The sequence below is a fragment of the Fukomys damarensis genome, unplaced genomic scaffold (genome assembly GCF_012274545.1).
Source record: "Fukomys damarensis isolate Sample0158 unplaced genomic scaffold, DMR_v1.0_HiC HiC_scaffold_3, whole genome shotgun sequence".
NCBI lineage: Eukaryota > Metazoa > Chordata > Mammalia > Rodentia > Bathyergidae > Fukomys > Fukomys damarensis.
In genome coordinates, this window is record NW_022900915.1 from 46741670 (window position 1) to 46765358 (window position 23689).

The 23689-nt window shown below is 41.9% G+C and overlaps 2 protein-coding genes across 2 annotated transcripts; both read right to left on the reverse strand.

The window, feature by feature from the left end:
* Positions 1-636: 636 nt before the first annotated feature.
* LOC104858244 (olfactory receptor 2T8) lies at positions 637-1583 on the reverse strand. Its single transcript, XM_010618330.2, is given in 2 exon segments — positions 637-707; positions 710-1583. Coding segments are annotated over 2 exon segments (945 nt in total).
* Positions 1584-10119: 8536 nt separating this feature from the next.
* On the reverse strand, positions 10120-15213 carry LOC104858185 (olfactory receptor 2L3). Its single transcript, XM_010618276.2, has 2 exons — positions 15155-15213; positions 10120-11079 (listed from the first exon to the last, which is right to left on the reverse strand). The coding sequence occupies exon 2, from the start codon at positions 11056-11058 to the stop codon at positions 10120-10122; it is 939 nt and encodes a 312-aa protein (XP_010616578.1). The 5' UTR covers positions 11059-11079; positions 15155-15213.
* Positions 15214-23689: the final 8476 nt, after the last annotated feature.

Sequence of the window (23689 nt, forward strand, 5' to 3'; positions counted from 1 at the left end):
TGAAGAACACAGGTGGAAGTCAGACAGTGGCTTTGTGCTGGGTGTGGGTTTGCACTGGCCCAAGATTGAAAGACCACTCTGAGGAGATGGAAGTGGTGTCTCTGATTGTGTGAGAGTATGTGTGAGTGTGTGAGTGTGTTCCAAGGGCAGGCACTTGGTTGAACTGGTAGAAGGGAAACCTCAGATATGGCCATGGAACTGTGTGCAAATTATACCTTCATTTATATAAATGTTAATAATCAGTCCTCAAAATTGCTATACTTTTGATTTTAACAGAAATATATTGTCTGAATTCACATGAAAATTTATATCAGATTTATGATGCATAGTTTTGCCAAAGCACAAGTTGATGTGGTAGTGAAACCACAGTAAATAAAGCCACACCCAAAAGATGCCTCCAAACTGTGAAACAAACATCAAAAAATAGATATATAGGGGCTGGGAATTTAGCTCAGTGGCTCCGCTGCCTGCCTCACAAGCGTAAGGTCCCAAGACTGATCCCTGGTACCAAAAAGATAAAAATAAATAAGTAAATAACCCAATAAATACTTATGGGTGTGTATGTAAGTGTATGTGTGTGTGCTGCCTCTGTAAAGAGAAAAAACCTGAACACACGCTTTACGCCGCTTTCAATGTTTAAACAAATAAATACACTATCAGTCCCATTAAGGCAGCACAGGCACACCGGCTCAGACACTTCCCCAGGCTCCCTTGACCTCCCTGTTCCTCATACTATAGATCACAGGGTTCATCATAGGGGTGAAGATGGTGTAGAAGGCAGACACCACCTTACCATGTTTAGCTAATCTGCAGGATTTGGGTCTCATGTAGATGACGATGGCAGCACCATAATACAGCACCCCCACAGACAAATGGGAGATGCAGGTGGCAGAGGCCTTCTTGCGGGCTTCTGTGGAGTGCATTTGCAGGACAGCAGTGAGGAGGAGGCCGGAGGATGTCAGGATGAGGGACAAGGGGATGAGCAGCATCAGCACGCAGCAGATGTACATGACATACTCAAAGGCAGAGGTGTCACTGCAGGCCAAGCGCACCAGTGTGGGGGCCTCACAGAAGAAATGGTCAATCTCGTGTCCGTTGCAGAAGGGGAAGCTCAGGAAAACAGCAGCCTGCATGACTCCATCAGCTGCCCCCAGGAGCCAGGACTCCAAAGCCATTCTCAGACACAAGGGCCAGCTCATGAGGGTGGCATACCGCAGCGGGTGGCACACAGCCACATAGCGATCACAGGACATGGCAGCTAGAAGGAAGCACTCTGCACCCCCAGTTGTCTGGAAGAAGATCTGTAGCCCACAGCCCACTGGGGAGATGGACTTTCTTCCTGTCAAGTAGGCAGACACCATCTTGGGCACGATGGTGGAGATGAGCACAGTGTCCATGCGGGAGAGGTGGCTCAGCAGGAAGTACATGGGTGTGTGCAGCCGGGGGTCCTGGTGAATCAGGAGCACCATGAGGCCATTGCCAAGGAGGGAGGGGATCATAGCTGCTAGGACAACCCCAAAGAGACTGTGGTGGCCTGTGGTGTGGTCAAGGAGCCCTAGAGAATGAAATCTCCTATGGTCCATGATTTCACACAGGTGAGCTGCTCTCAGAGGAAAAGAGATGAAGGAGCATTCTGCATTTTAACAACATGTGTGAAGCACAGGTTCTGAGAAAAATGTGGTTTAGAAAAAGAAATCTCTTTTAAATCCTTCATCTGACAATAGAAAAATGCTTTAAGCTGCATATAAAATTACTTGAAAACTGTTCATGTATTCCCAAATTTTAGATAGTAAGCACCTGATAGGCTGAGCAATGTACCCAAGTCACAAAATCCCCAAGCAGACCACCCAGGAATCTCCTCTGATGCAAACACACGAGGAGCTGATGGCAAGCTTGAGCCTGGACCTCCTCCAGTGGCACCGTCACAGCGGCTTCCAACTGAAGGCCCTGACCCACTATCAAGGCATGATTATATAGGGGTGGGGAGGCTTTTCCTTTTTATTGGTGCAATTTTTAACTTTTCATTATTAATGGTCATTACTGGAGTACTTAGGGGAAATAACTAATACCTACAAGGAAATCAGCGACGAATCACTATGTTCTTTGTTTTCGAAGAACATCCTATACGATTACACAATTAGGCAAACTCTTTATACTCAGGAAAGCATATGATATTTTTAACTTATTCATTACTAAGCAACTATCGAGTATGAGTTAAATTCACTGTTGGGTCAAAAGAAGAGGAGCAGAAAAACAGGGAGGTGGCAGATATAGGCCCCTTCCCAGAAAACTTACTCTTGCTGTTTGGAGCAAAGTGTAAAGCGGGAGACCACCTCCATCAGAAAACTTGTTTCCTACAAGTAATGATTAACTAGTGTAACAAATCCATATTTTGATAATTTGCTACTAACATTACACCACACTCATGGAGATGCATAAGCAGGAAAGTATTCAATCGCTTCGTCATTTATCCTTTTGCTTGTGTTCTCTTATGTGTAGTTAATAAGCTCAGAACCAGGATCACGTCAACATTTCAGTCAGGCTGATGCTATATACATCACAGTGAAGCTGGCACATCTAGAACACATTCAACCCTTTCATCTACAAATGTCAGCTTGTCTTCCCCGACCTTGATCAAACTGAAAAGCCTTTTCTTCTTTCCCAAGAAGGTGACTGAAGAGTCTCACACACAGACACCAGGACAGTGCGGTAGGTGCCGTGGGTGAGCTGGGCCTGACACCTGACTCCACAGCCTGCAGGAGGAAATGTTCGGCTGAGTCCCACTGCAGAAGTTTGGATCAGGACTGCGGGCTCTAGAGCTGAAGCACCAGGCCGGCCTTGTGGGGCTGAGGAAAGCCGCTCAGTCCTTGGTGGCTGGAAAGTAGAGCTGGGAGCAGCTCCAGGTAGGAAGGGGCAGAGCACAGGACCTGTACCAAGGTCTGTGTCAGGAGCACAGCAACACACAAGGCTGTGGGCTTCCCCACTCCGCGAGCTGGTTCCATGGCCAACCCAGCCCTCACAGCCTGCACAGTGAAGCTCACTGGGGAGCGAGTCTACATTTGGTTCCACACCACAAAGTGATGCCCTTAAACTGAAGCGGCCTTGCTTTTCTCTGCAGTTTACAGCTCTGATGGCAAATGCACACTTTCTCCAGCATTCAGAAGTACTGCACTGAACCAGCCCTTACTCTTCTCTGTCACACCAACGCCCGACTTGTGGGAACTTGGGAGATCTTAGTGCTTCCTCCACTGCTGTGGTGACATCAGTACCTCGATCATCCTAACAGGATCCACATCTCTAAGCCACTCTGATCTTTGTTCCCCTGCCAACGCCCCCACTCTAACCTGTTCTGTAAAACTGTCATGGGCAACAGAGATGAGGGCGCCAATCCACTGCCCAGGTGCCTGTCTGAGTCACTGCTTCAGTGGCAGGAGGCCTCCAGGCACCCGCCTTTCCTCACCCACACATTACAGATGCCGCAACACCCAGGATCCATCGTGCCCTGCCCCCACCCCATTGCTGAGCCTGGTGATTGCACTGAGCACCTGAGCAGAAGGCAACATGCTGTGTTCCCTCTCCTCTGCACACCTGCCCCCTCCCCACCTGACCCTGCCCTGTGCACCTGCGCCTGTGCATGGCTCCGACCCCACTCTAACCAGCAACTCACCAGGCAGAGCTCACCCCTCCTCTCCTCTTCCAGCCCCCTCTGCCAAGGAGTTTTGGTCTGCAAAGCTGACCAGGGGGGAGGGGTCCTCAGGAGTTTGGTTCCCACTGTGCCAACTTCTCTTACATTCCTCCTCAGGCTATTCCGGCCCGAGCACAACTTGGAGCTGTCCCAGAGTACGTCCATGTCTCCGTCAGCCTCGTGGTGTCTATGTCTGGAAGTCCCTGGCAGGCAGGAGCTGAGGCCAGGGCCTGTGTCTGGGTGCATGTTGTGGTTCCTCCCTGCCCGGCTGACCACCCTCTGCAGCCTAGTCCTCCTCCGCTCCCCCTCTGCACATACCAGCTCCCCCATTGAAAGCCCTGGGTTCTGTGATCCCCTGAGCTCAGCCTGCAGGCAGGACCTGCAGGGTGACGAGAACTCAGCTCCACGTCCTGAGGTCGGCAGCTGGAAGCAGGACAAGGGTGTTGGCCCAGGCCAGCTCAGAGGTCTGCGTTTGCCAAGACCCCTGTGAGGAAGTGCTGGGTATTAGGGTGAGGCTTCTGCTTGGGTTTACAGACTTCCAAACATGAAGCTGTTGGTCTTGATTTCTCAGTTGGGCTAAGTGATGAGTGAACATTTCCTAAGGTAGAACAAAGGTCAAAGGTGATTGTGTCCTGAGTGCAGGTGTTGACGCACAATAGTAAGCATTTAGTTTACTTAATGGAAAACAGAAATGAATCAATAAAATCATGTTTGAAGTAGATGTCAGTGTTCATTTGTTAAAAATAAAACTAAAGGGCCAGGCATTTAGCTCAGTGGTGCTGCCTCCAGCCTCACAAGAGCAAGGAGCGGCATTCAATCCCTGGTAACAAAAAACAAAACTAAATAAAAATTACTTTCTTAATAGTCACAAATTAATATATCCCACATTGTTACAAGTTTTTAAATTTATACAAAAATGAGTTTTCATATAATTCCTTAACAATAGCAAACATAGTCAAAAATTTGAAATGAAGAATTAGTTCATCTTGTAAATAAAGCACTGAATGTCCTTGAAATTAGCAGTGCAAATTCCAATTTAGTTAGTGAATTATTAGAAGAAAGCCTTCCCCTAAAATATAGAGATTTTCTTGTTATTTCTTTTTGTATACTAAATTGAACAGGTATTCTATATACCTGTTCTTTTTCATTCAAGTATGTTTCTTATAATAGTGCAACAATTTTAGCAGGTTTCCTCTAAGTCACAGTCGTGTATTTGCAATGTGTGTGGAGGCACAGATAGGTCCCTTCCTTTCTTCTCATGCAAAGCTTTCCAGTAATAATGAACTTACAACAGTGTCTGTAATTTGCTTTCAATATTCTTCCCAATTCATTGCCAACATTTGACATCAAAGCCTTCAATATTTAGGCACACAAGCTTCATCCAGAACCCCAGCCATAGCATGGGTTAGTGTGGGCAGATCCTGGCGAGCAACACTGTGGACCAGTATGGCCTGCTGGAGGCAGATCCCAGCCAGGGCTCTGCCCAACCCAACCTTGGGCACACCAGCAGAAACCAAAGGCCCACCCAGAAAAGACCTGCACAGGTACACAAGCTTTAGCCAGATTCCTGCCCCATAGATATGGCCACAGCCAAGGCCACGCCTGATAAAGAGCTGCACAGGTGCACAAGCAACAACCTGAGGCTAGGCCTAATACCATCCATATGTGCCCAGAGATCCTAGCCAAAAGCATGCTCAGTCAACAGGAACTGGGTAGCACAGCCCCCAGGCAAAGGCCCTCCCAGACAACAAGCACATAAAGGCCCCAGCAAGAGGCTCACCTAGAAACCATCCCAAGTGTGCACAGGCCCCAGCCAGAAGCCTGCCCAGAAAACAGGTGAGCTCAGGGAGCCAGAAGGCCACCGTTCTGAACACAGGAGTTAGTTTACTGGTGAGCAGAAAAGAAAAGGCCCCTCAGTGGCTTGCTGAGAATTGAAGACCATTGGGTGAGCAAAAAGTTACTTGAACAAAGGCACTGAAGGCTGCATCTGTTGAAATAAGAAGACACATAAACTGGTCTCAAAACCAGACTTTCAGATCAACTAAGAAAACCCCAAAGGGAGGTGAGATAGAAATACTGATGCTCCGTGGCCTGGACTCCCTGAACAGAACACAAAAGGGGATCTGGAAAAATGAAATAAGAAATAATTTGTCAGGTAACAGCAGAGATTTTTCCCATAGTGAAAGATGTGATTAATAAATCTAGAATGGATACAGATAAAAAACAATGGTGGAGCTGAGGAACATGATGGAATCCTGACATGGGAAAGAAATGAAATCCATAAAAGAAATACAAAGAGATTTTCAAACTCCAAAGAGATTAGAAACCCCACTGAAACATTAGGCACCAGAATGAGCCAATGTGCATATAGAATTTCAGATACAGAATATAAGACAGCAGTTAGTGATAAAGAAATGAAAAAATTTCTTAAAAATAGTAAAGGACCATGAGAAATCAATCCAGTAGTTGCTAGATGATGCAAAGAAGAATAATGTAAAACTGATGGGAGTCAATGAAGAAACAGGAGAGAGTGCAGACAACATTAAAAAGCTGCTCACAGAAGTAATGGCAGAAAACTTCCAAAGTAAAAGAAAAAGCTTCACATACAGATAAGTGTGGCATATAGGACTCCAACTAACCATGATTAAAATAAATCTACACATAGGTATATAATAGTTAAGATTCCAGAAACCCATTGGAAGAAAAAATTCTATAAGCAGTCACAGAAAAATAATAAATGATATAAAAATGGAAGCACATCAGGCTCACATCAGACTTTGCAACACAAACTTTTAAGGCAAAAAGAGCCTGGGGTGATGCATTTAAAAAAAAATAATAAATGATATAAAAATGGAAGCACATCAGACTCACATCAGACTTTGCAACACAAACTTTTAAGGCAAAAAGAGCCTGGGGTGATGCATTTAAAGCTCTAAAGGAAAACAACCTCCAACCAAGACTGAGATACCCTGAAATACTATCATTCAAAAACAAGATACTTTCCTGACAAAGAGAAACTTAGGAACTTCATGAATACAAAACCAGCATCCCGAAAGATTTTAAACTATATCCTAGGCAATGGCAACAAGAATCACAGCCTCAGGAAGCCTAGCAGAATGCAACCATCTGGTATGACAGAAATTAAATACAAAAGGTTAGAATAACTATCTTGTACATGAAAACAGAGTCAAGGGGAAACAATTGGGGCAAACAATTCCTTTTACAATAGCATTCAAAAAATGAAAATAAGGAATCAACTTAACAAGAGAAATCAAAGATCTCCAGTCTGAAAACTATAGCACTCTGAAAAAAGAGATTGAAGAAAGTATCAGAAAATGGAAAGACATCCCCTGCTCCTGGGTGGGAAGAGTTAGCATAGTGTAAAGGGCCATACTTCCAAAACTGCTATATAGATTCAAAAAAATACCAATTGAAAACCGAACAACATACCTCACAGAGCTTGAGAAAACAATCCAAAATTTCAAGGGCCAGGGATTTAGCTCAGTGGTTCTGCTGCCTGCTTTGCATGTGCAAAGTCCCAAATTTGATCCCTGGTACAAAAGAAAAAAAATCATTTGGAACAAGAAGAGATCTAGAATAGCTAAACCAATTCGAGGCAATAAAGACAAGTAGGAGTTATCACAATCCGTAACTTGAAACTATACTACAAAGCTACTGTGTAAAAACAAAACAAAATAAAACAAAACAAAGAACAGCATGGTACTGGCAAAGAAACAGAACCAAGGACCAGTGGAACAGATTAAAAGATGCAGAAACAACTCCAGGCACACTCAGCCAGCTCATCTTCAACAACAGAGCCATACGCTCTCACTGGAGGAAAGAGCCTCTTTCATAATGGTGCTTGAAAAACTGGATTTCAACTTACCAAAGATTAAAACTAGACCTATATCTTTCACAGAGCACTGGAAAGAAATCAACATGAATTAAATATCTAAAAATTAAAACAGAAGCACTAAACTGGCTGGAAGAGAAGCTAGGTAGAACTCTTAAAGACAATGGCATAGGAGGAGATTTCATGAACAGAATGTCAGTTATATTTGAACTAGCAAAAAAAAAAAGTGGGATTTCTTCTCTTTAAAAGTTTCTGCACAGCAAAAGTAAACACCAACAGAATGAAAAGCCAACCACAACGTAGGAAATATGTTTTACCAGCTGTTCCTCAGACAGAGATCTACTATCCAGAATATAAAAAGAACTTAAAAATGTCAGACCTCCCAAATTTAAAGACCCAGTTCATAGCTGGGAATCTGAAATGAACAGACATTTCTCAGATGAAGAAGTAGAAATATCAAATAAAGATATGAAGAAAATATTAAACATCACTGGTCATTTGAGAGATGGAAATGAAAACAATGCTGAGATTCCACCTCACCCCAGAAAGAAATGGCTGCTATCATTAAATCAATCCATGGCAAGTGCAGTCAGGGGTGTGGGGAAAGAGGAATTCTGCTCCACTGCTTGTGGGAGCTAAGACAGGTGAAACCACAGTGCAAATCAGTGTGGAGATACCTCAAACCACTAGGATTGGAAGTTTCATTTGACCCAGATATTTCCCTGATAGGTATCTTCCCCAAAGAAAAGAATCATACCACAGTGATATATGTGCACTCTTGTTTATAGTGGCACAATGTTTAATAGCTACAACTTGGAAGCAGCCCAACTGCCCATCACCTGGAGACTGGATAAAGAAAATGTGCTTTTAAAAATAATATAATGACATACTACTCAGCCATAAAAACTGATAAATTAGAAACATTTATAGCTGAATGGATGCCCATGGAGGTGATATTCTTGAGTGAAATAAATAAGACCCACCTGTGTAAATATCAAATAGTTCCCTTGGTATGAGATACTAAGAGTAAATAAGTACCAAAATGTAAAATTCATGATGTGAAATGAGAAGAAAAGTTCCCAAGCAAGTAGGGGAAGTAGCAGGCAAAGGGGAAAGGAAAGAAGGGAAAGGGAAAACATGAGAATAAGAAAAATGGAAACACAGTCTCTATAGGAGGGGTGGAGGGGCTGAAGGGAGGGCAGGGGAATGGGGAAAAACGTGAACCAAGATGGATTACATAAAGGTGTAAATTTCTAAAGATGGATGTCATTATGTTGTATATCTTTAATGTATCCCAAAAATAATTAAGATGAAAAACATCATTAATGTTTTACCCCAGATACTGATGGGATTTATTAATGTGCTTTTTAAAATAATAACATTGTACAAGGCTTAAGTTTCGACAAAATTGACAGGAGATCATGAGAATGATGTGGGCATCCCTAGGCAGACGTTTAGCTCTTCAGAGAGTGACATGAGTAACAGAGAGGATTTCCTTTATGAAATGTGTGAAGTGGGTGCAACTGTGCTTCTCTGCAGTTCCAGGTTTACAGGGACATCACCGGCTGTGCCCTCCTTGCATACAGTGAGAGTGCAAACTCTGGCACATGGACGCACAGAAGCGGGGCCCATGCTCCTGGTCTGTGCAGGTCGCTGGTGCTAGCTGAGAACACCACACTTTATGAGTGCGTGCGTGTCGTTCTCGGCTGTTTTTACAAATTTTTATTGTAATTTGGGATTGTTTGCTAAAATTAAGTTATACAGAAATGTAGGATCAATATGTTAATACCACAGGCAATCACAGTATAAGTAATATGTTTAATTTTTAAAAAAGTGATATCAGAGAAATACATATTGAAGTCAATTCCTGTCAAAATTGTTGCCCTCACTTGGGACACATTTATCTGGGTGCTGTCACTTCTGATGCAGGTCTAGAAACCTCTTTTTTATATCGTTAGAGGTGAGATAAAAAATATAGTGAATTCTGCCGACCAGGACAATCTGATGGAAAACATCCAAGCGTGTTTTCATCCATTTTCTCCACCAGCGGTGGCACCAGGCAAATTCTGGCCCTTCTCCAAGTTCAGAATCACCACGGAAGGGCAATTGTTTGAATCCATTCAGGACATAACGGGGGTCATAACAGCTCTACTAATGACCAGAAAACAGGTGGCGAACCACTTCAGAAAGTGGCAACAAGGATGGATAAGCATGCTCCTGAAGTGAAGGGTTCAGAGGGGCTTCAGGGCAGTGCCTTTTATAGTGTTATTTTTTAAAACTTAAACACTCAGCAGCATTTTGCATCAGATCTCATAATTTGAAACATTGCAATGGTTCCCTTGTTTTTGTTTTACATTTGCTCATGCTAATAAAATGCCATTCTTACAGTAATGAAAAATATATGCTCATTATTTTGGTGGGGAAAAAGCAAGAAAAATTAAAAGTTATCACCTTGCACACCCATTTGTTATGTCATATCTTAAGAAGTTTAAATCTTTAAGATTAATTTTAACTCCTGAGGTTGTAATAGGAAATGAGTTTCTAGTGAATGTCTGCTCAACAAGTTGAGGCATAAATTTGCCTACATTTTCCCAGAGCAGATTCTCCAAGCCACTCTCCTCAGGGCCCCCAGCACCTCCTTGTTCCTCAGGCTGTAGATCACGGGGTTGAGCACTGGGGTGAGGATAGAGTAGAAGACGGCCAGAACCTTGTCTTCTGATGGAGAACGGAAGGACTTTGGGCGGAGATAAGTGTAAGCAAAGGGTGTATAGTAGAAAGTCACCACAGTGAGGTGGGCGCTGCAGGTGGAATAGGCCTTCTTCCTGCCTTCTTGTGAGTGCATGCGGTAGACAGCAAGAAGGACACGACCATAGGAACACAGAATACCCAGGAAAGGGAACACAAGAAAGAGGATAGTGCTAACAACCACAGTGTACTCGTAGACCCTGGTGTTCCTACAGGTCAGAGTCACCATGGCTGGGACATCACAGAAGAAGTGATCGATGGTCCTGGACCTACAGTAAGGCATGTGGAATACATATGAGGTGTGAGTACAGGCATTGATGACACCCATGGCCCAGGATCCCAGGATCATCAGCACACACACTCTTCTGTTCATGTGGATGGGGTAGTGCAGAGGGAAGCAAATAGCCACGTAGCGGTCATACGACATAGACATCAGGATCAGCGCTTCTGCACCTGCTAAGGTTGTGAAGAAAATACTCTGACTCCAACACCCAATGAAGGAGATGGACTTGTTTCCAAACAGGAAGCCAGAAGCCATCTTGGGCACAGTGGTGCAGATGTAAATGAGGTCCATGAGGGAGAGCTGACTGAGCAGGAAGTACATGGGTGTGTGGAGCTGGGCGTCCAGGAGGATGAGCAGGACCATGCACAGGTTGCCAGTCAGGGCCATCAGGAAGATGGGGACCATGAGAGTGAAAAGGAGAAGGCCAAATCTCGATGAGGGGGACAGGCCCAGGAGGATGAAGTCAGTGGAGGTCTGGTTGTAATTTTCCATTGAGAATCAGTATGGTTCACCCTAAACAGACAAATCAGTGAATAAGTATAGGTCATCACTGACTTTCAAAATTTCCCTAGAGTAACTAATCCGTGATTTATTTTTAAAATGTCTACTTTCATAATGAAAAATAAATTTTGACAAAAGTTGTGGTATTTTCATACAGAGACTCTACTATTTTTGTTATAATAATTTATGACCTAAAACTTTTCAAAGAAATCAAAATAGAGGACAATAAAATCTCTGTTATACTTCAAGCATTCTAAATGGCTTAATGCCACATACTAAAGTCATCAAATTCTGATTTATTTCCTAAATTTATGCTAGAAAATCCATGTGAATGCATATGTTAGCTTCATTCTAAAATAAATTTTAATATACTCATACACAATATTTTTCTTAAACATTTATTTTCTCAGGCTTAATTGAAGTACAATGGTACCTTTTTCCATGAACACTTTTTTTGCAAACAATTTGGTTAGCAAACCGAAGTTTTTGGCATAATTTTGTTTTTATTTTCAAACTCTGCCTTGGTTTACAAACAGGACCATGGGCATTTTTCCCATCCAAGCACAAAGGTGGCCTTCTTTTCCAAAATCATAGAACAAATCAAATTCTTGAGCTGAAGTACCACTGTATTTCACCAGGCTAGCACTAACTTTAATGAACTCTATAAATACATGAATAAATAAATCTCTCCATACGGAGCCTTTTCTTCTTCTGCTCCATGAAATAAATATAAGTAATCTGCATGAAGGCCACTGTAAACATGTCCACTTCCATCACTTTTCTAAGTTCCCCTCGAACTGCATAGTGTAGATCTGTGCCTTACCGACATTCACCAGGAGGGAAGGCACACAGAAAGTCGGGCAGCAGAGTAACAGAGGCTTTGGGTCTGAACTCTGTGCTGCTGGGAGGAGAGGTGGAGGCAGGGCCGTCACCGGCTGTCCTCACCCGGTGACCAAGAAGTGACAGGGTCCATCCCGAGCTGAGGTGGTTATGACCCAAGTATTAGTCCCTTTAGGTTGACATGTACAGAGATGTGTTATAGCTGAGAAAACTGAGGTGCAGGGATTGTAAGTGAGCTGTTCTAGTGCAATACCCACATGCCCCAGAGTGTATAAAGTATGCATGTAAGTGTAATCGCATGCACACGTAACTATCCACACACATACATACAGCATCTGTACATTTATACATTTTTATATTCCATATGCAAATGCATGGAAACAATTTGAAAATGCTTTAAATGTGTGTTAATATTTATAATGTCTTTGGGAAGTAATCTGGGAAGAAGGGTGGTTCACATTGCAATAATTAAAAAAGAAAGAGAAAAAATACATTTAATTCAAAATTTTCTACAGGAGCTAAATTATTCAGAAAGTATGTGGAAATCTTTCTGTGCAAGATAATTACCTTAGTGTGTAAAAGTTATCCACTTTGGCATTTTACTGTGTATTTTTTATCAATTTGTTTTACTATTTTTCCAATTAATACTATCACAAATATAAATATCAACAAAGAATAATGTCTTCAGAGCATCTAAATAAGACCGTATTTCTCAATCCCTGTGATAACCTGTCCCTGAAAGGAGAATTTGGGGGCAGAGCAGGACCCCATGATCTCCAGTGAAAATCAGGTGCATATTCAGCATCATAAACATAATTCCCCAGATGCTGCCCATGAAAGAAAATGAATTCTGTGTTATCGTCATTTGTAGTTGACTGCATCATTTCATTCCATAGACCTCTTTTTCTTACTCTTTTATTTAGAATAGAAAATAAGATGACAAGAACACCTCTTCTTGGATTTCTGTAGTGATAAATTAATAGACTTTTCAAGTATATCTTCCTCTTCATAGCAGGAATAAGAGAAGCACAGACACTTGAGTCATTGGTGGCCATAGAGGAACCAAGAGAAAGAGCTAGGAACCTAGGAGCAGCTCCTCCTAGAGTCCACACGGTGCAGTTTCTGCAGAAGCACAGCCTCCGCCCCTCTGCTCTCTGTGTGTAGAGGATTCTGAGAGACAGGAATTTACACAGTAATGCTGCTTTCACTGCATCTGTTCTGATCACTTACAGAGGTTCAGCAAGACTGAATTTAGCAAACCATAGGTTTCCTTCATTTCACATTGCAGGGAGTTTCCTATGAAAGCACAGACTCAAACTAAAAGGCCTCTACATGAAACAACCTGGGAAAGACTTAAACACTAATCAAATCAACAAAGGCGTGTTTCTCACAAGCATGACACCATCAACCTGCTTTGCAGAACTCGAAGTCACTTTTCTCTCTCAGGGTACCTGACTTGACCCGTGCTCCTGTCTCCCATAACGTGACCCTCCTAGCTTACAGGTCAACCTGAGGTTGGGTCAGGGGTGGGGAGGGCCTTGAACTTCTGACTCTGGAAAGCCAGCCACAGCTCTGTGCACAGAGCTGGTCCTGCCTGAGTGTCCCTTCCTATACTGAGACATATTCTGCCCTCACCACAGTGAACTGGAGCTCACCACACTGTCAAATGACTGCTATAGAATCTCAGAAGTCAGGAAGGAACTTTTTCACGTGTGTGTGTGTGTGTCTGTGTGTGTGTGTGTGTGTGTGTGTGATTCCCCTTCTCTGCTGTGTTTCCTGAGACTCCAATGGAGAAGGGAGGGGAGTGCCCAGTCTTCTTTTTCATTTTACTGACTAATTACTGATCTTACTTAACATTTGCTTCCATTTTTTTTCAGTTGTCTAGAATGAGATAAAGCATGGTTTTTAGGGTATAAAGAAGACTGAGCAACCCAGCAATTATTTTTGTGTGTCCCTAAGTTATACACCTGGAGGAAGTTCCATAATGATGAATAAACATTTAATAAATAAATAGGTGAAGAGGCAGAAAAACATTCTTTGATACACTGAAATCTATCTCATTAATATATCCCCTAAATTTTTTTCTAGGCTGAGAAGGACCTGTGCTTTATTGTACATGTGCACGGCAGAAAGATGAGCTCTAAATCTGCCTCTAATCCAGCCCCTGACCTTTAGAAAGGCAAACCTGGGCTGAGCAGGTCTCTCAGTGTGCAGAGACACAGAGGTGGATGCCTACACACACCTGCACACTCAGGGAGGGACTCGGCCCAGGACACTGGACAGTGTGAGGTTTAGAGTGTCCCACGGATGCTGCTGTCCCCATCAGCAAATCATCAGCATCCACGTAACGTAGTTTGCAACTATGAGTGCACAGTGGGATTGAGAGCAGTACATCTCTGGGAACCACGCCCATTCTGTTCTCAAAAGAACTTTGCATGCTCAGTAAGGCAGATTCATTATTACTTATCTGAAACTGTGTGTTCTGAACAGGAATCAAAACAATAGGAAAGTTAAAAAGTAAAATTGTAGGCACTGCAATTTGGCACAAATTGAATCTGCATAAAACCTTGGGAAAACTATCACACAACTACTATGTGTTTGGTTGCCAGAATCACTTCCAAAGGACTTTTTAAACTTAAACATCTAAGTTATTACTTTGCAGTGTGTTCATTTTAACCAGACTATTTTGCTTTTACCATAAGGTCCATTACATATTTTCATATTGAAATAATGATAATTGTCAGGGAGTTGAGCACCATATAATGGATTCAGGGAAGGTAAAATAGAAAGCAGGCGACAGTGTTAAGATTGTATGTGTGCAGGTAATCACTCATCTCAAAGCAAACAAGAGTAAACAAAACAGAACAAGATCTTAAAAGGAAAAAGGAACGAACTGCTGTCCTTACTGTGACTCTAAGTGCTGAATCTGTTCGTCCCTTGTCGCGAGAGCCCATGCACAGCACGTGCCGTGGAAAGGGCTCTCGGTGCGTCCACTGACACCACTGCCGCCGTCCAGAGAACAGACTCACGATTAGCTCTCAGATCAGCTTCCGTCCTCTGCACCTCATCCCATAGAATTTGTGCTAGAGAGTAGTATGAAAAGTATAGTGATTCGTCTCAAGTTCAACCTCCAGTCTGTTTCTGAAGCTAAATTCTCTCAGGCACGTGACTGAATTTCTCCTTCCATGAAATATATAAAAGCAGAATTAGGATTCTACCACAGGCCGTCCCATTTCGCACCACTCACCTCTTCCCTGCGCTGAGGCACCGATCAGCTTTGCACTTGCTGGAAAACACACCCAACACCCACACCACAAAGAAGAGAGGGTCCGCGTGGCTCCCGGCTGCATTTGCTGGGCGCTGGCTTCACGTCAGGAAGCGCGTGGTGAAGAGGCAGAAGAAGCAGAGTGGCTCGGGTCCAGGTGGCCCGGAAGCTGAGTGAAAGAAAGAGCAGCAGCAGGAGTCAGAAGCTCGGTCAGTGCCACCTGCCCCCGACCTCCCTCCACAGCACTCAGCTGGACACCAGCGGGTCAGTCCACTCTGCTCTGTCACCCCGGACCTGCCCACCTCTCCCAGATCTCCTGAGCTCGCAGGTCCACCATGAGGCCACAGTCACAGCAGAGCAGTCGTGCTTCCTAGTGGACCCCTTGAGTCCTGCGCTGACAAATGTACCCATAAACATCTCACCCCACCTGGCATCTCAGAGACCTCCGGGAGACTGAGCAGCAGCCAGGGTCCCTCCTCTTGTGGCTGCAGACTGAGTCTCAGCACTGCCCTGACCCTAGAGAAGGTCCAGTGAGACCAACAGGAGAGCCAGTCACTGAGGACATGGCCTGGCCTGGGGCCAAGGTGAGGACAGAGCCCTGCGGACACTGAGATCTCTGCAGGCTGCCCTGGGGAGGACCAGGCAGGTTCATCCAGACCTTCCTGGACTATGCAGCTCTGGTTTGTCCTGCAGCCTTTGGTGTCCACGCTGTAACTCAAGGCCTACATGGGGATGACACACCTGTACGTACTGATCATTTCCCACTTTTTATACAAGTACATGAAAGTGAAATTAGTTTGATAAAAACCCAACTAAAAATTCATAGTGTCACACAATTAATATTATATAGGTTCGAATTTTTCCTTTCTTTTCAAACTGCCCATAAAATTGTGAAACAGTTTTTCTTATTAAATCAATCATCAAATGACATTACTATGGATATGGAAGTGCATTACTCAAAGAACATTATGAAGCTGCGTGTGGTGCCTCACTCCTCTTAACCCAGCACCTGGGAGGTAGAGGCAGGAGCGTTGCCAGGAGTTCAAGGCCAGCCTGAGCTACATAATGAGTTCAGGGCCAGCCTCAGCCATAAAGTGAGTTTTTCTTATTAAATCAATCATCAAATGACATTACTATGGATATGGAAGTGCATTACTCAAAGAACATTATGAAGCTGCGTGTGGTGCCTCACTCCTCTTAACCCAGCACCTGGGAGGTAGAGGCAGGAGCGTTGCCAGGAGTTCAAGGCCAGCCTGAGCTACATAATGAGTTCAGGGCCAGCCTCAGCCATAAAGTGTAAAGTGAATTTCTCAGAAATGAAATAATTTTGCCTCCTCTTTAGAAAATGATATTATTTTTTTCTTTTGAAGGACTTAAAAATATTTGTGCTTTTAATTTTCTTTACCAAGGAAATTCCAGAAGTCCAAAGGCACAGATTTTGCAATATCCTTACTGATGAGAGTGTAATGAATTTATTTTTTCTTTCAAACATTTTTACCGCATGCTTGCAGTATGTAAGGATTACGTTCATTGTGGGAAATTGGTTCATGTACGCAATGCATAGGAATGCTTTTCACGTCACCTTCTCTTTGTCTTCCTGTCACCTCCTTCCATCCTTTGATTTTCTTTCTTTTCACAGAAGATCTCTCCCTCAGTATTTCCTATTAGCTATATTTCATTTTACACTGAATTACTTATACTTTGGATTTTCGTATAGGGAAATCACATAATATTTAAGATTGTGTATCTCATTTATTTTGCTCAGTATTATAATCTCAAATTACTTTCATTTCCCTACAAATGACACAAGTTTATCCCTCTTTATGGAAGAGTAGTCCTCCACTTCACATAACTTCTTTATTTTCTTTCGCCATTCATCTGTTAACAATAATGTGCTTCCCAGATTCTTAGAATTGCAATATAACTTGAAATCTGGAATTGTGTTTCTTCCTGTTTACTCTTTGCCCTGGATTTCTTTGGATATTTCCGTTGGCTAATCTGGGGATCTTTTGTTTCTATATCAATTTAGGAATCTATTTTCTTTTTCTGTGAGGAATGCTAATGTGAGTTGGATTGCTGTTGCACTAAATGCACATGCGAGTGTTAAGAATGGACATTTAAATATCACTGGTACTGAAGATACAGAAATAGGAAATATATTCCCATTTTGTGATGTTCTCTCCCATCTTTTTTTCAGAGTATAGTAGTATGCATTGTAAAATTCTTTTACCTCCTCAGTTGGATTAATTCCTAATTGTTCAATTTTTCTGAAGCCATTATGGATACTATGGTTTTAAAAATTTGTTTCTCAGTGATTTCATTACTAGTGTACAGGACCACTATTGAGTTTTGCATGTTGATTTTATATCTTGATACCATGCTGAAATTGCTTACTAATTCTAGAAGTCATTTTGGTGTAATACTGTGTCTTCTATTAAAGGATCTTGTCATCTGAGAATAAAGTAGTCTTGCTTCCTCTTCTGCTATTGTGTGTGTGTGTGTGTGTGTGTGTGTGTGTGTGCTGCCTGATCATCCTGGCTGAAATTTTGAGCATTATATTGAACAGGAGTGGTGGTAATTGATATAATTGTCTTGTTCCTCCTGATTTCAGGAAAAAAATCAATTTGATACCTTTTTTTTTTTTTTTGTACCAGAGATCAAACTCGAGTCCTTGTGCTTGTGAGGCAGGCCACCAAACCCCTGAGCTAAATCCCAGGCCAAATACATTGTTGACAGGCAGTAGATTTGGTATGAATGTTTTTGTCAGATTGAGATGAGGTCCGTTGATTCTTATTTGTTCAGGATTCCTATTTCTTTCAGGATTTTTATTGTCAACAGCCATTGGAGTTTACAAAAAACTTTTTCTGTGTCTATTGAGATGCTCCTATGATTTTTGTCCTTCCTTCTGTTCATGTGATACATGACATTTATTGATTTCCAAATGCTGAACCATCCCTGCCTTCATGGGATGAAGCCTACACAGTCCTAATGTGTGATTTGGATTCTGTTTCCCAGTACCTTGTTGAGGGTCTTTCCACCATGTTCATTGGTGAGATTGGACTGCAGTTTTCCTTTTCAGGTGACATCTTGTCCAGCTATGCAATCACGGTAATGCTGGCTTCCAGGAATGTGCTAGACAGTGCTCTTTTCTCTTCTTTGCAGTTTCATTGAAGAGACCGAAGAGTATTTGTGCAAGGTCTTCCCTAAAGTTCCTGTTTAACCAGTGGTGAATCCATCACCTCTTGGATTGTTTTAGCAGGTGGGTTTTTATTAGTGCCTCAATATCTTTGCCTGTTCCTGAGGTATTTCAAGGTGTTTTTTGCTCTTGGTTCACTTTTCATAAATTATAAATATCTCAAATCTATTAATTTCTTCTGGATTGTCCAATTTATTTGAAGACAAGTATTTTAAATAATCACTAATAATCCTCTCAATTTCCGTGATGTTCCCCGTGATTTCACTTTTCTCATTTCTTCTTGCACTGCTGTGTTCTTTCCTTTCACTTCTTTTAATGAGATTAGGGAAGCCAACACATGGAAGTAAGTTTCGTGAAAATCAGATAATCAGTGAACAACACCCAGTGAAAAAACCAGAGATTCAGAATTCCTGAGGACAAAAAGAAAATAGGTCCACAAGGCAACAATAAAAAGGAAGATTACAAGGCTCTGCAATGTCACATTTTATTACTGTGATATCTGGATGTACACAAATAGAACAAAAGGTACAGTTCATGATTTGAGCTCACAGTTGCTTATGTATGATATTTCTAATAATTTTGACAAAGTAGAAAACATGATTTTTGCAGTCATGTAACTTTTGAGTATCTAGAGTGCTGTGCACTGAGGATGTGAGCGAATGAATGCCTGACTTATGAAGTGTTGATACTGAAGGCACTGCATTTGGCTTGGGTACACAGAAGGAGTCCAGTGGAGAATGAAGTTGGAAACCATGGAGGTAGTGTTGGATCAGCTACAAGAACTGCACATCACATTAAGGAAAGTGATTTCATTGCCATGATTTTAGTTAGATGACTCCAGAGATGATTTTAACCTAGCTTGGTTTCTTTATGATTTTTATTGTGTATGTAGATGGAAACTACAGTGATTAGATAGATGCAAAGCATTAATTAGAATATTAGCATATCCTCCTATAAAGCACCCTCCATAGTCCCTGCCTCTGAGCGAGCCTCATGAGCAACTACAATTTACGTTTTCCAAAATGTAGTATGAAATGTGATATTATAACCTATCATTTTGAATGTGCCTTAGATTGCTAGAATCATGTATCCTACCTGAATGAAAAGTTGAACCATTTAACATACTTCTCCCCATTTCCTGCCAATCAGGAATCCTGGTGATCACCATGTTATAGCTGTTTTGATGTAATTCACTTATTTTGCATCAAAAATGTGACTGATGTCATATAGTATTTATTTTTCTTTTTACATTGTTGAGAACTGAAGCCAGAACCTTGCATAATTTAGGTGACCACACTCCCACTGAGGCACATCTCCAGGGCTTTAAAAATTTTATGGTAAATGCAGTCTCCTCAAATTGCCTAGCTATCTGGGAACTTGTGGATGTCCTGCCTCAGTTTATCCAGGATGTGGGATTAGGGAGCTATGCCAACAAGCTTGGCTAGCATTTGTATTTTTCATCTGAAAGTGATTTGGTTAACATTAGGTAACCATAAAGAGATTTCTCCTCATGTAGTAAGATAATCAATTACAGATCCTAACTTTGAGAGAACAGATGAGAATTGACATTGGGATCCTCTGCAGGAAGTCTCGGGCCAGCATGCCTGAGAGACACTGGGCATTGGTGGTGAGAGAGAGGGAAAGGCTGCCCCTCTGCAGGGATGAGAGCCTCTTTCCTCCTGACTGGTGGGGACCTCATTCCTGCAGGACAGGTCCACTTGGTCACGGATTTCCTCATGAGCTCTCTCTGTGACACCCCTGCTCTCCCATGTCTATTTCTCAATGTCTGTCAGACATGAATGGAAAAGCTTTGCCCCACTGGGAAATAGAGATCATATCACTTCAAATTTTCCATCTGCCATGTTTATTTCCCCCACCTCCACATCTAAGCCAAACTTCTCACATATTCCCTGTCTCATTCATAAATGAGAAAAGAGTGCACATGGGACTCCTCCCTCAGCATGACTTCTGTACCACGGTCACAGTTATGTGCCTGAACTGTCCTGTGGAATCCTCAGAGAGAAGACACGGCTGGATTGATGACACACTGCCCATCCCACCCACCTGACTTCCTCAGGGGTCTGTGCATTCAGATCCAACCTGCATAGGGCACTGTCCTAGGGACAATGCCTGCTCTTGAGCTGAACATCACCAGTGCTCTGGAGCTTCAGCTCCTAATCCTGGGCTCCATTTCATGCCATTTGGGGAAGAACACTGCCTTTCATACAAACAGTGTCAGACTTGAACTAGAATTGCCTAGAATGGCATCTTTTGATCAAATCCTCCTCCATCCTGATGACTCTTCATTGCCTTAATGCGTGGGACACTTAGGTCTAGTTTTAGTCTTCAGCACTTGGAAAGGCAGTTTTTCAGTACCATTTGTGAGAAAGGCTACTTTTTCTTGAGTGAATGTGTCTGGCCCCTTTGTCAAATGTCAGGTGGTTGAGTATTTGGGGTTCTTTCTGCATCTTATCTGTTCCACTGCCCTTCAGGTCTGTTTTCTTGGCAGTACCATGTGGTTTTTAACACAGAATCTGTGTAGTATAAATTCACGTCAGGGATTGTGATGCCTCCTGTCCTGCCTTTGTTGCCCAGAATTGTTTTTAATCTAGGTCTTTTCTGGCTCCAGGTGAATTTTAGAAGTGATCTCTCTAGTTCTGTGAGGTATGCTGATGGTATTTTGATTGGGACTGCAGTATGAGCATTTTCACTACATTGGTTCTCCCTACCCAGGAGCAAGGGATGTCTTTCCATTTTCTGAGATTCTCTTCTATCTCCTTTTCAGAGTACTGTCATTTTCATTGTACAGGCTTTTTACTGCCTTTGTGAGATTGATTCCTAAGTACTTCCTTTTTTTCACCATTCCCCTTTTGACTCCCTTCCCCAAAGAATGAAAAGCATCAAATCACAGCATGCACACCATGTTTGTAGCTGCACGGTTTGCAATAGACAAAGCATAGAAACAGCACAAATGTCTGTCAACTTATAAATAAATAAAGAGATGTGGTCACTTTAGATAATGGAGTACTAGTCAGCCATAAAGAGTGATAAACTAGAGACGTTTCTAGGCACATGGGTGCACCTTGCGAACATAGTCTTCAGTGAGATATATTGAACACAGGTCTATAAATATCACATTGTCTTTCTGGTTTGAATAACTGCAAGTGTAAACAAGTGCAACATGAAACGATAGATGTGGTGAAATAGGAACAAAGTACTCAACTTATACAAAAATCGGGATGCTTTCTTAGTATTTAATGGTTTATAAAAATGAGGTATGGGATTATTAAAGGAGCTGAAAGGTAGACTATAAAATACAAATGGGTTCTTTTAAGATCATGATACACAGGGCCCGGGATTTAGCTCAGTGGTTCCTGCACCTAATTTGAAGCACAGGGACATGAGTTCCATCGCTGGTACCAAAAAACAAAAAACAAAAACAAACAAACAAAAAGATCATGATATACAGAGTATTTACCCTTTTTTCTCTAATAACTTTTGTTACAAATTTTCTTCATAAACGGATTTTATGTTTTCTTTATTAATATTTTTGTGCATTTAATTAAAATTTTTTAAAATGGCAGAATTGTCTGAGTTCAGTTTCCTGCTCCAATTGAAATGAACTTATTTCTTAGTTTTTAGTGCACAATTGTAGCTGAGATCAGAGTCCAAATCCCATTTGCATCATTTGCTAGAAATAAAGTGTGAAAAGAAGCATGTAGTCATGGAGGAAGGCAACGCGTGACCTTAGAAATTGAGAAAAATGTAACTTTAAAATTTTTAAATTAGCTGAAATTTAAAAATTTTAGAACTAGTTTCAGTGAAAGCAAACATGAATGAAGTTATCCTAAAACTTTCAAGCTCTCTCCACTTTGAGTGTCACGGGAGAATTTATGTGCCCCACAATTAGGGGCTTGGTAAGTATGTGGAGAACAGAGGTAAGCAGCAACTCTTCTATCTTTGCTTTTCTTCTTCTGCAAATATGAGCAGCACAGAAAATAAAAAACACAGCCTTTTCCATATTGTTATGGTATTAGCCTACCATTCTTTGTGCTAAAAAGTGCTCGCATCACAAGCACTGAGATAAACAAGTCCCACTCTTCTGCCTTTCTGCAATCCCAGGGTGGAGTTCGCTAACAAGCAAACCCTCAGTGCCCAGCTTCATATGCACATCGCCTGTTCAGGAGCAGCTCTCCTGGTCTGGGACATCACCGTCCCCAGGAGGGACACCCAGTCCCTGCCTGGTCCAAATGGAGATACACGAGGCTTTCTCTGCTCACTTTCTGTATTTTTTTATTTTCATCTGTCATAGGATAATGCCAATTTTACTAGAAATGCTCACTTGTGCTCAAAAATGACCTTTAGTCAGAGTAAATGTTAGAAAATGAATTGGAATTTTCCAGGTGTCATGGCTGAACTCTGGGCAGATCTTTTGGATGTGTAACTCCTATAGGATTTGATGAGGTAAATCCCAGGTCTGTCTCGAGGAAGATAGAAACTTGCCCCACTTCCTCCTGAGTGGTAAAAGGACTTCTGCATGTCTAAGAAAAAATTTTCAAAACATTTACTGTTCTTAGCTACAATAAGAGTTTTGAAAAAAAGATCAAATTTGCATTATGTCTTAAAAGTATGCCTTCAGAATACCTTGCTATAAATGAAGTAAAAATATTTGGAAACTGGACAGTACGTCTAGATTATATATATATATATAACATATAGTGGTAAAAGGACTTCTGCATGTCTAAGAAAAAATTTTCAAAACATTTACTGTTCTTAGCTACAATAAGAGTTTTGAAAAAAAGATCAAATTTGCATTATGTCTTAAAAGTATGCCTTCAGAATACCTTGCTATAAATGAAGTAAAAATATTTGGAAACTGGACAGTACGTCTAGATTATATATATATATATAACATATATAATATAAAATCTTGTGCAATTAATATATTGCTACAAGAAATGATCACAATATGAGTGCTTAAATTTTTACAACATTTCTAGTAAAGTACTCATTTCCATTAACCCTCACTGAAATCCTGTCCCATGATTCATACACTTGTTGCACTGATGCTGTCAGTACAGACGCAGTTATGGAAGTCGTCTGCTTGACTGTACTTTTGAGATAGGACAGAAAATGGAGAGTATTCTGCTGCCTAGTAAAATCCAATGGAAATTCTGGATCCTAAAATATGACAGCGTTTTCCTTCACTTTCTTCACCAGAACTAGCACATTGCACCAGCTAGTTCTTCTCCAGAGTCAAAGCAAATAGACAGGTAAACAGTTTGAACCAAGTCAGGGCAAGAGGGTGGCCAAAATAGCCC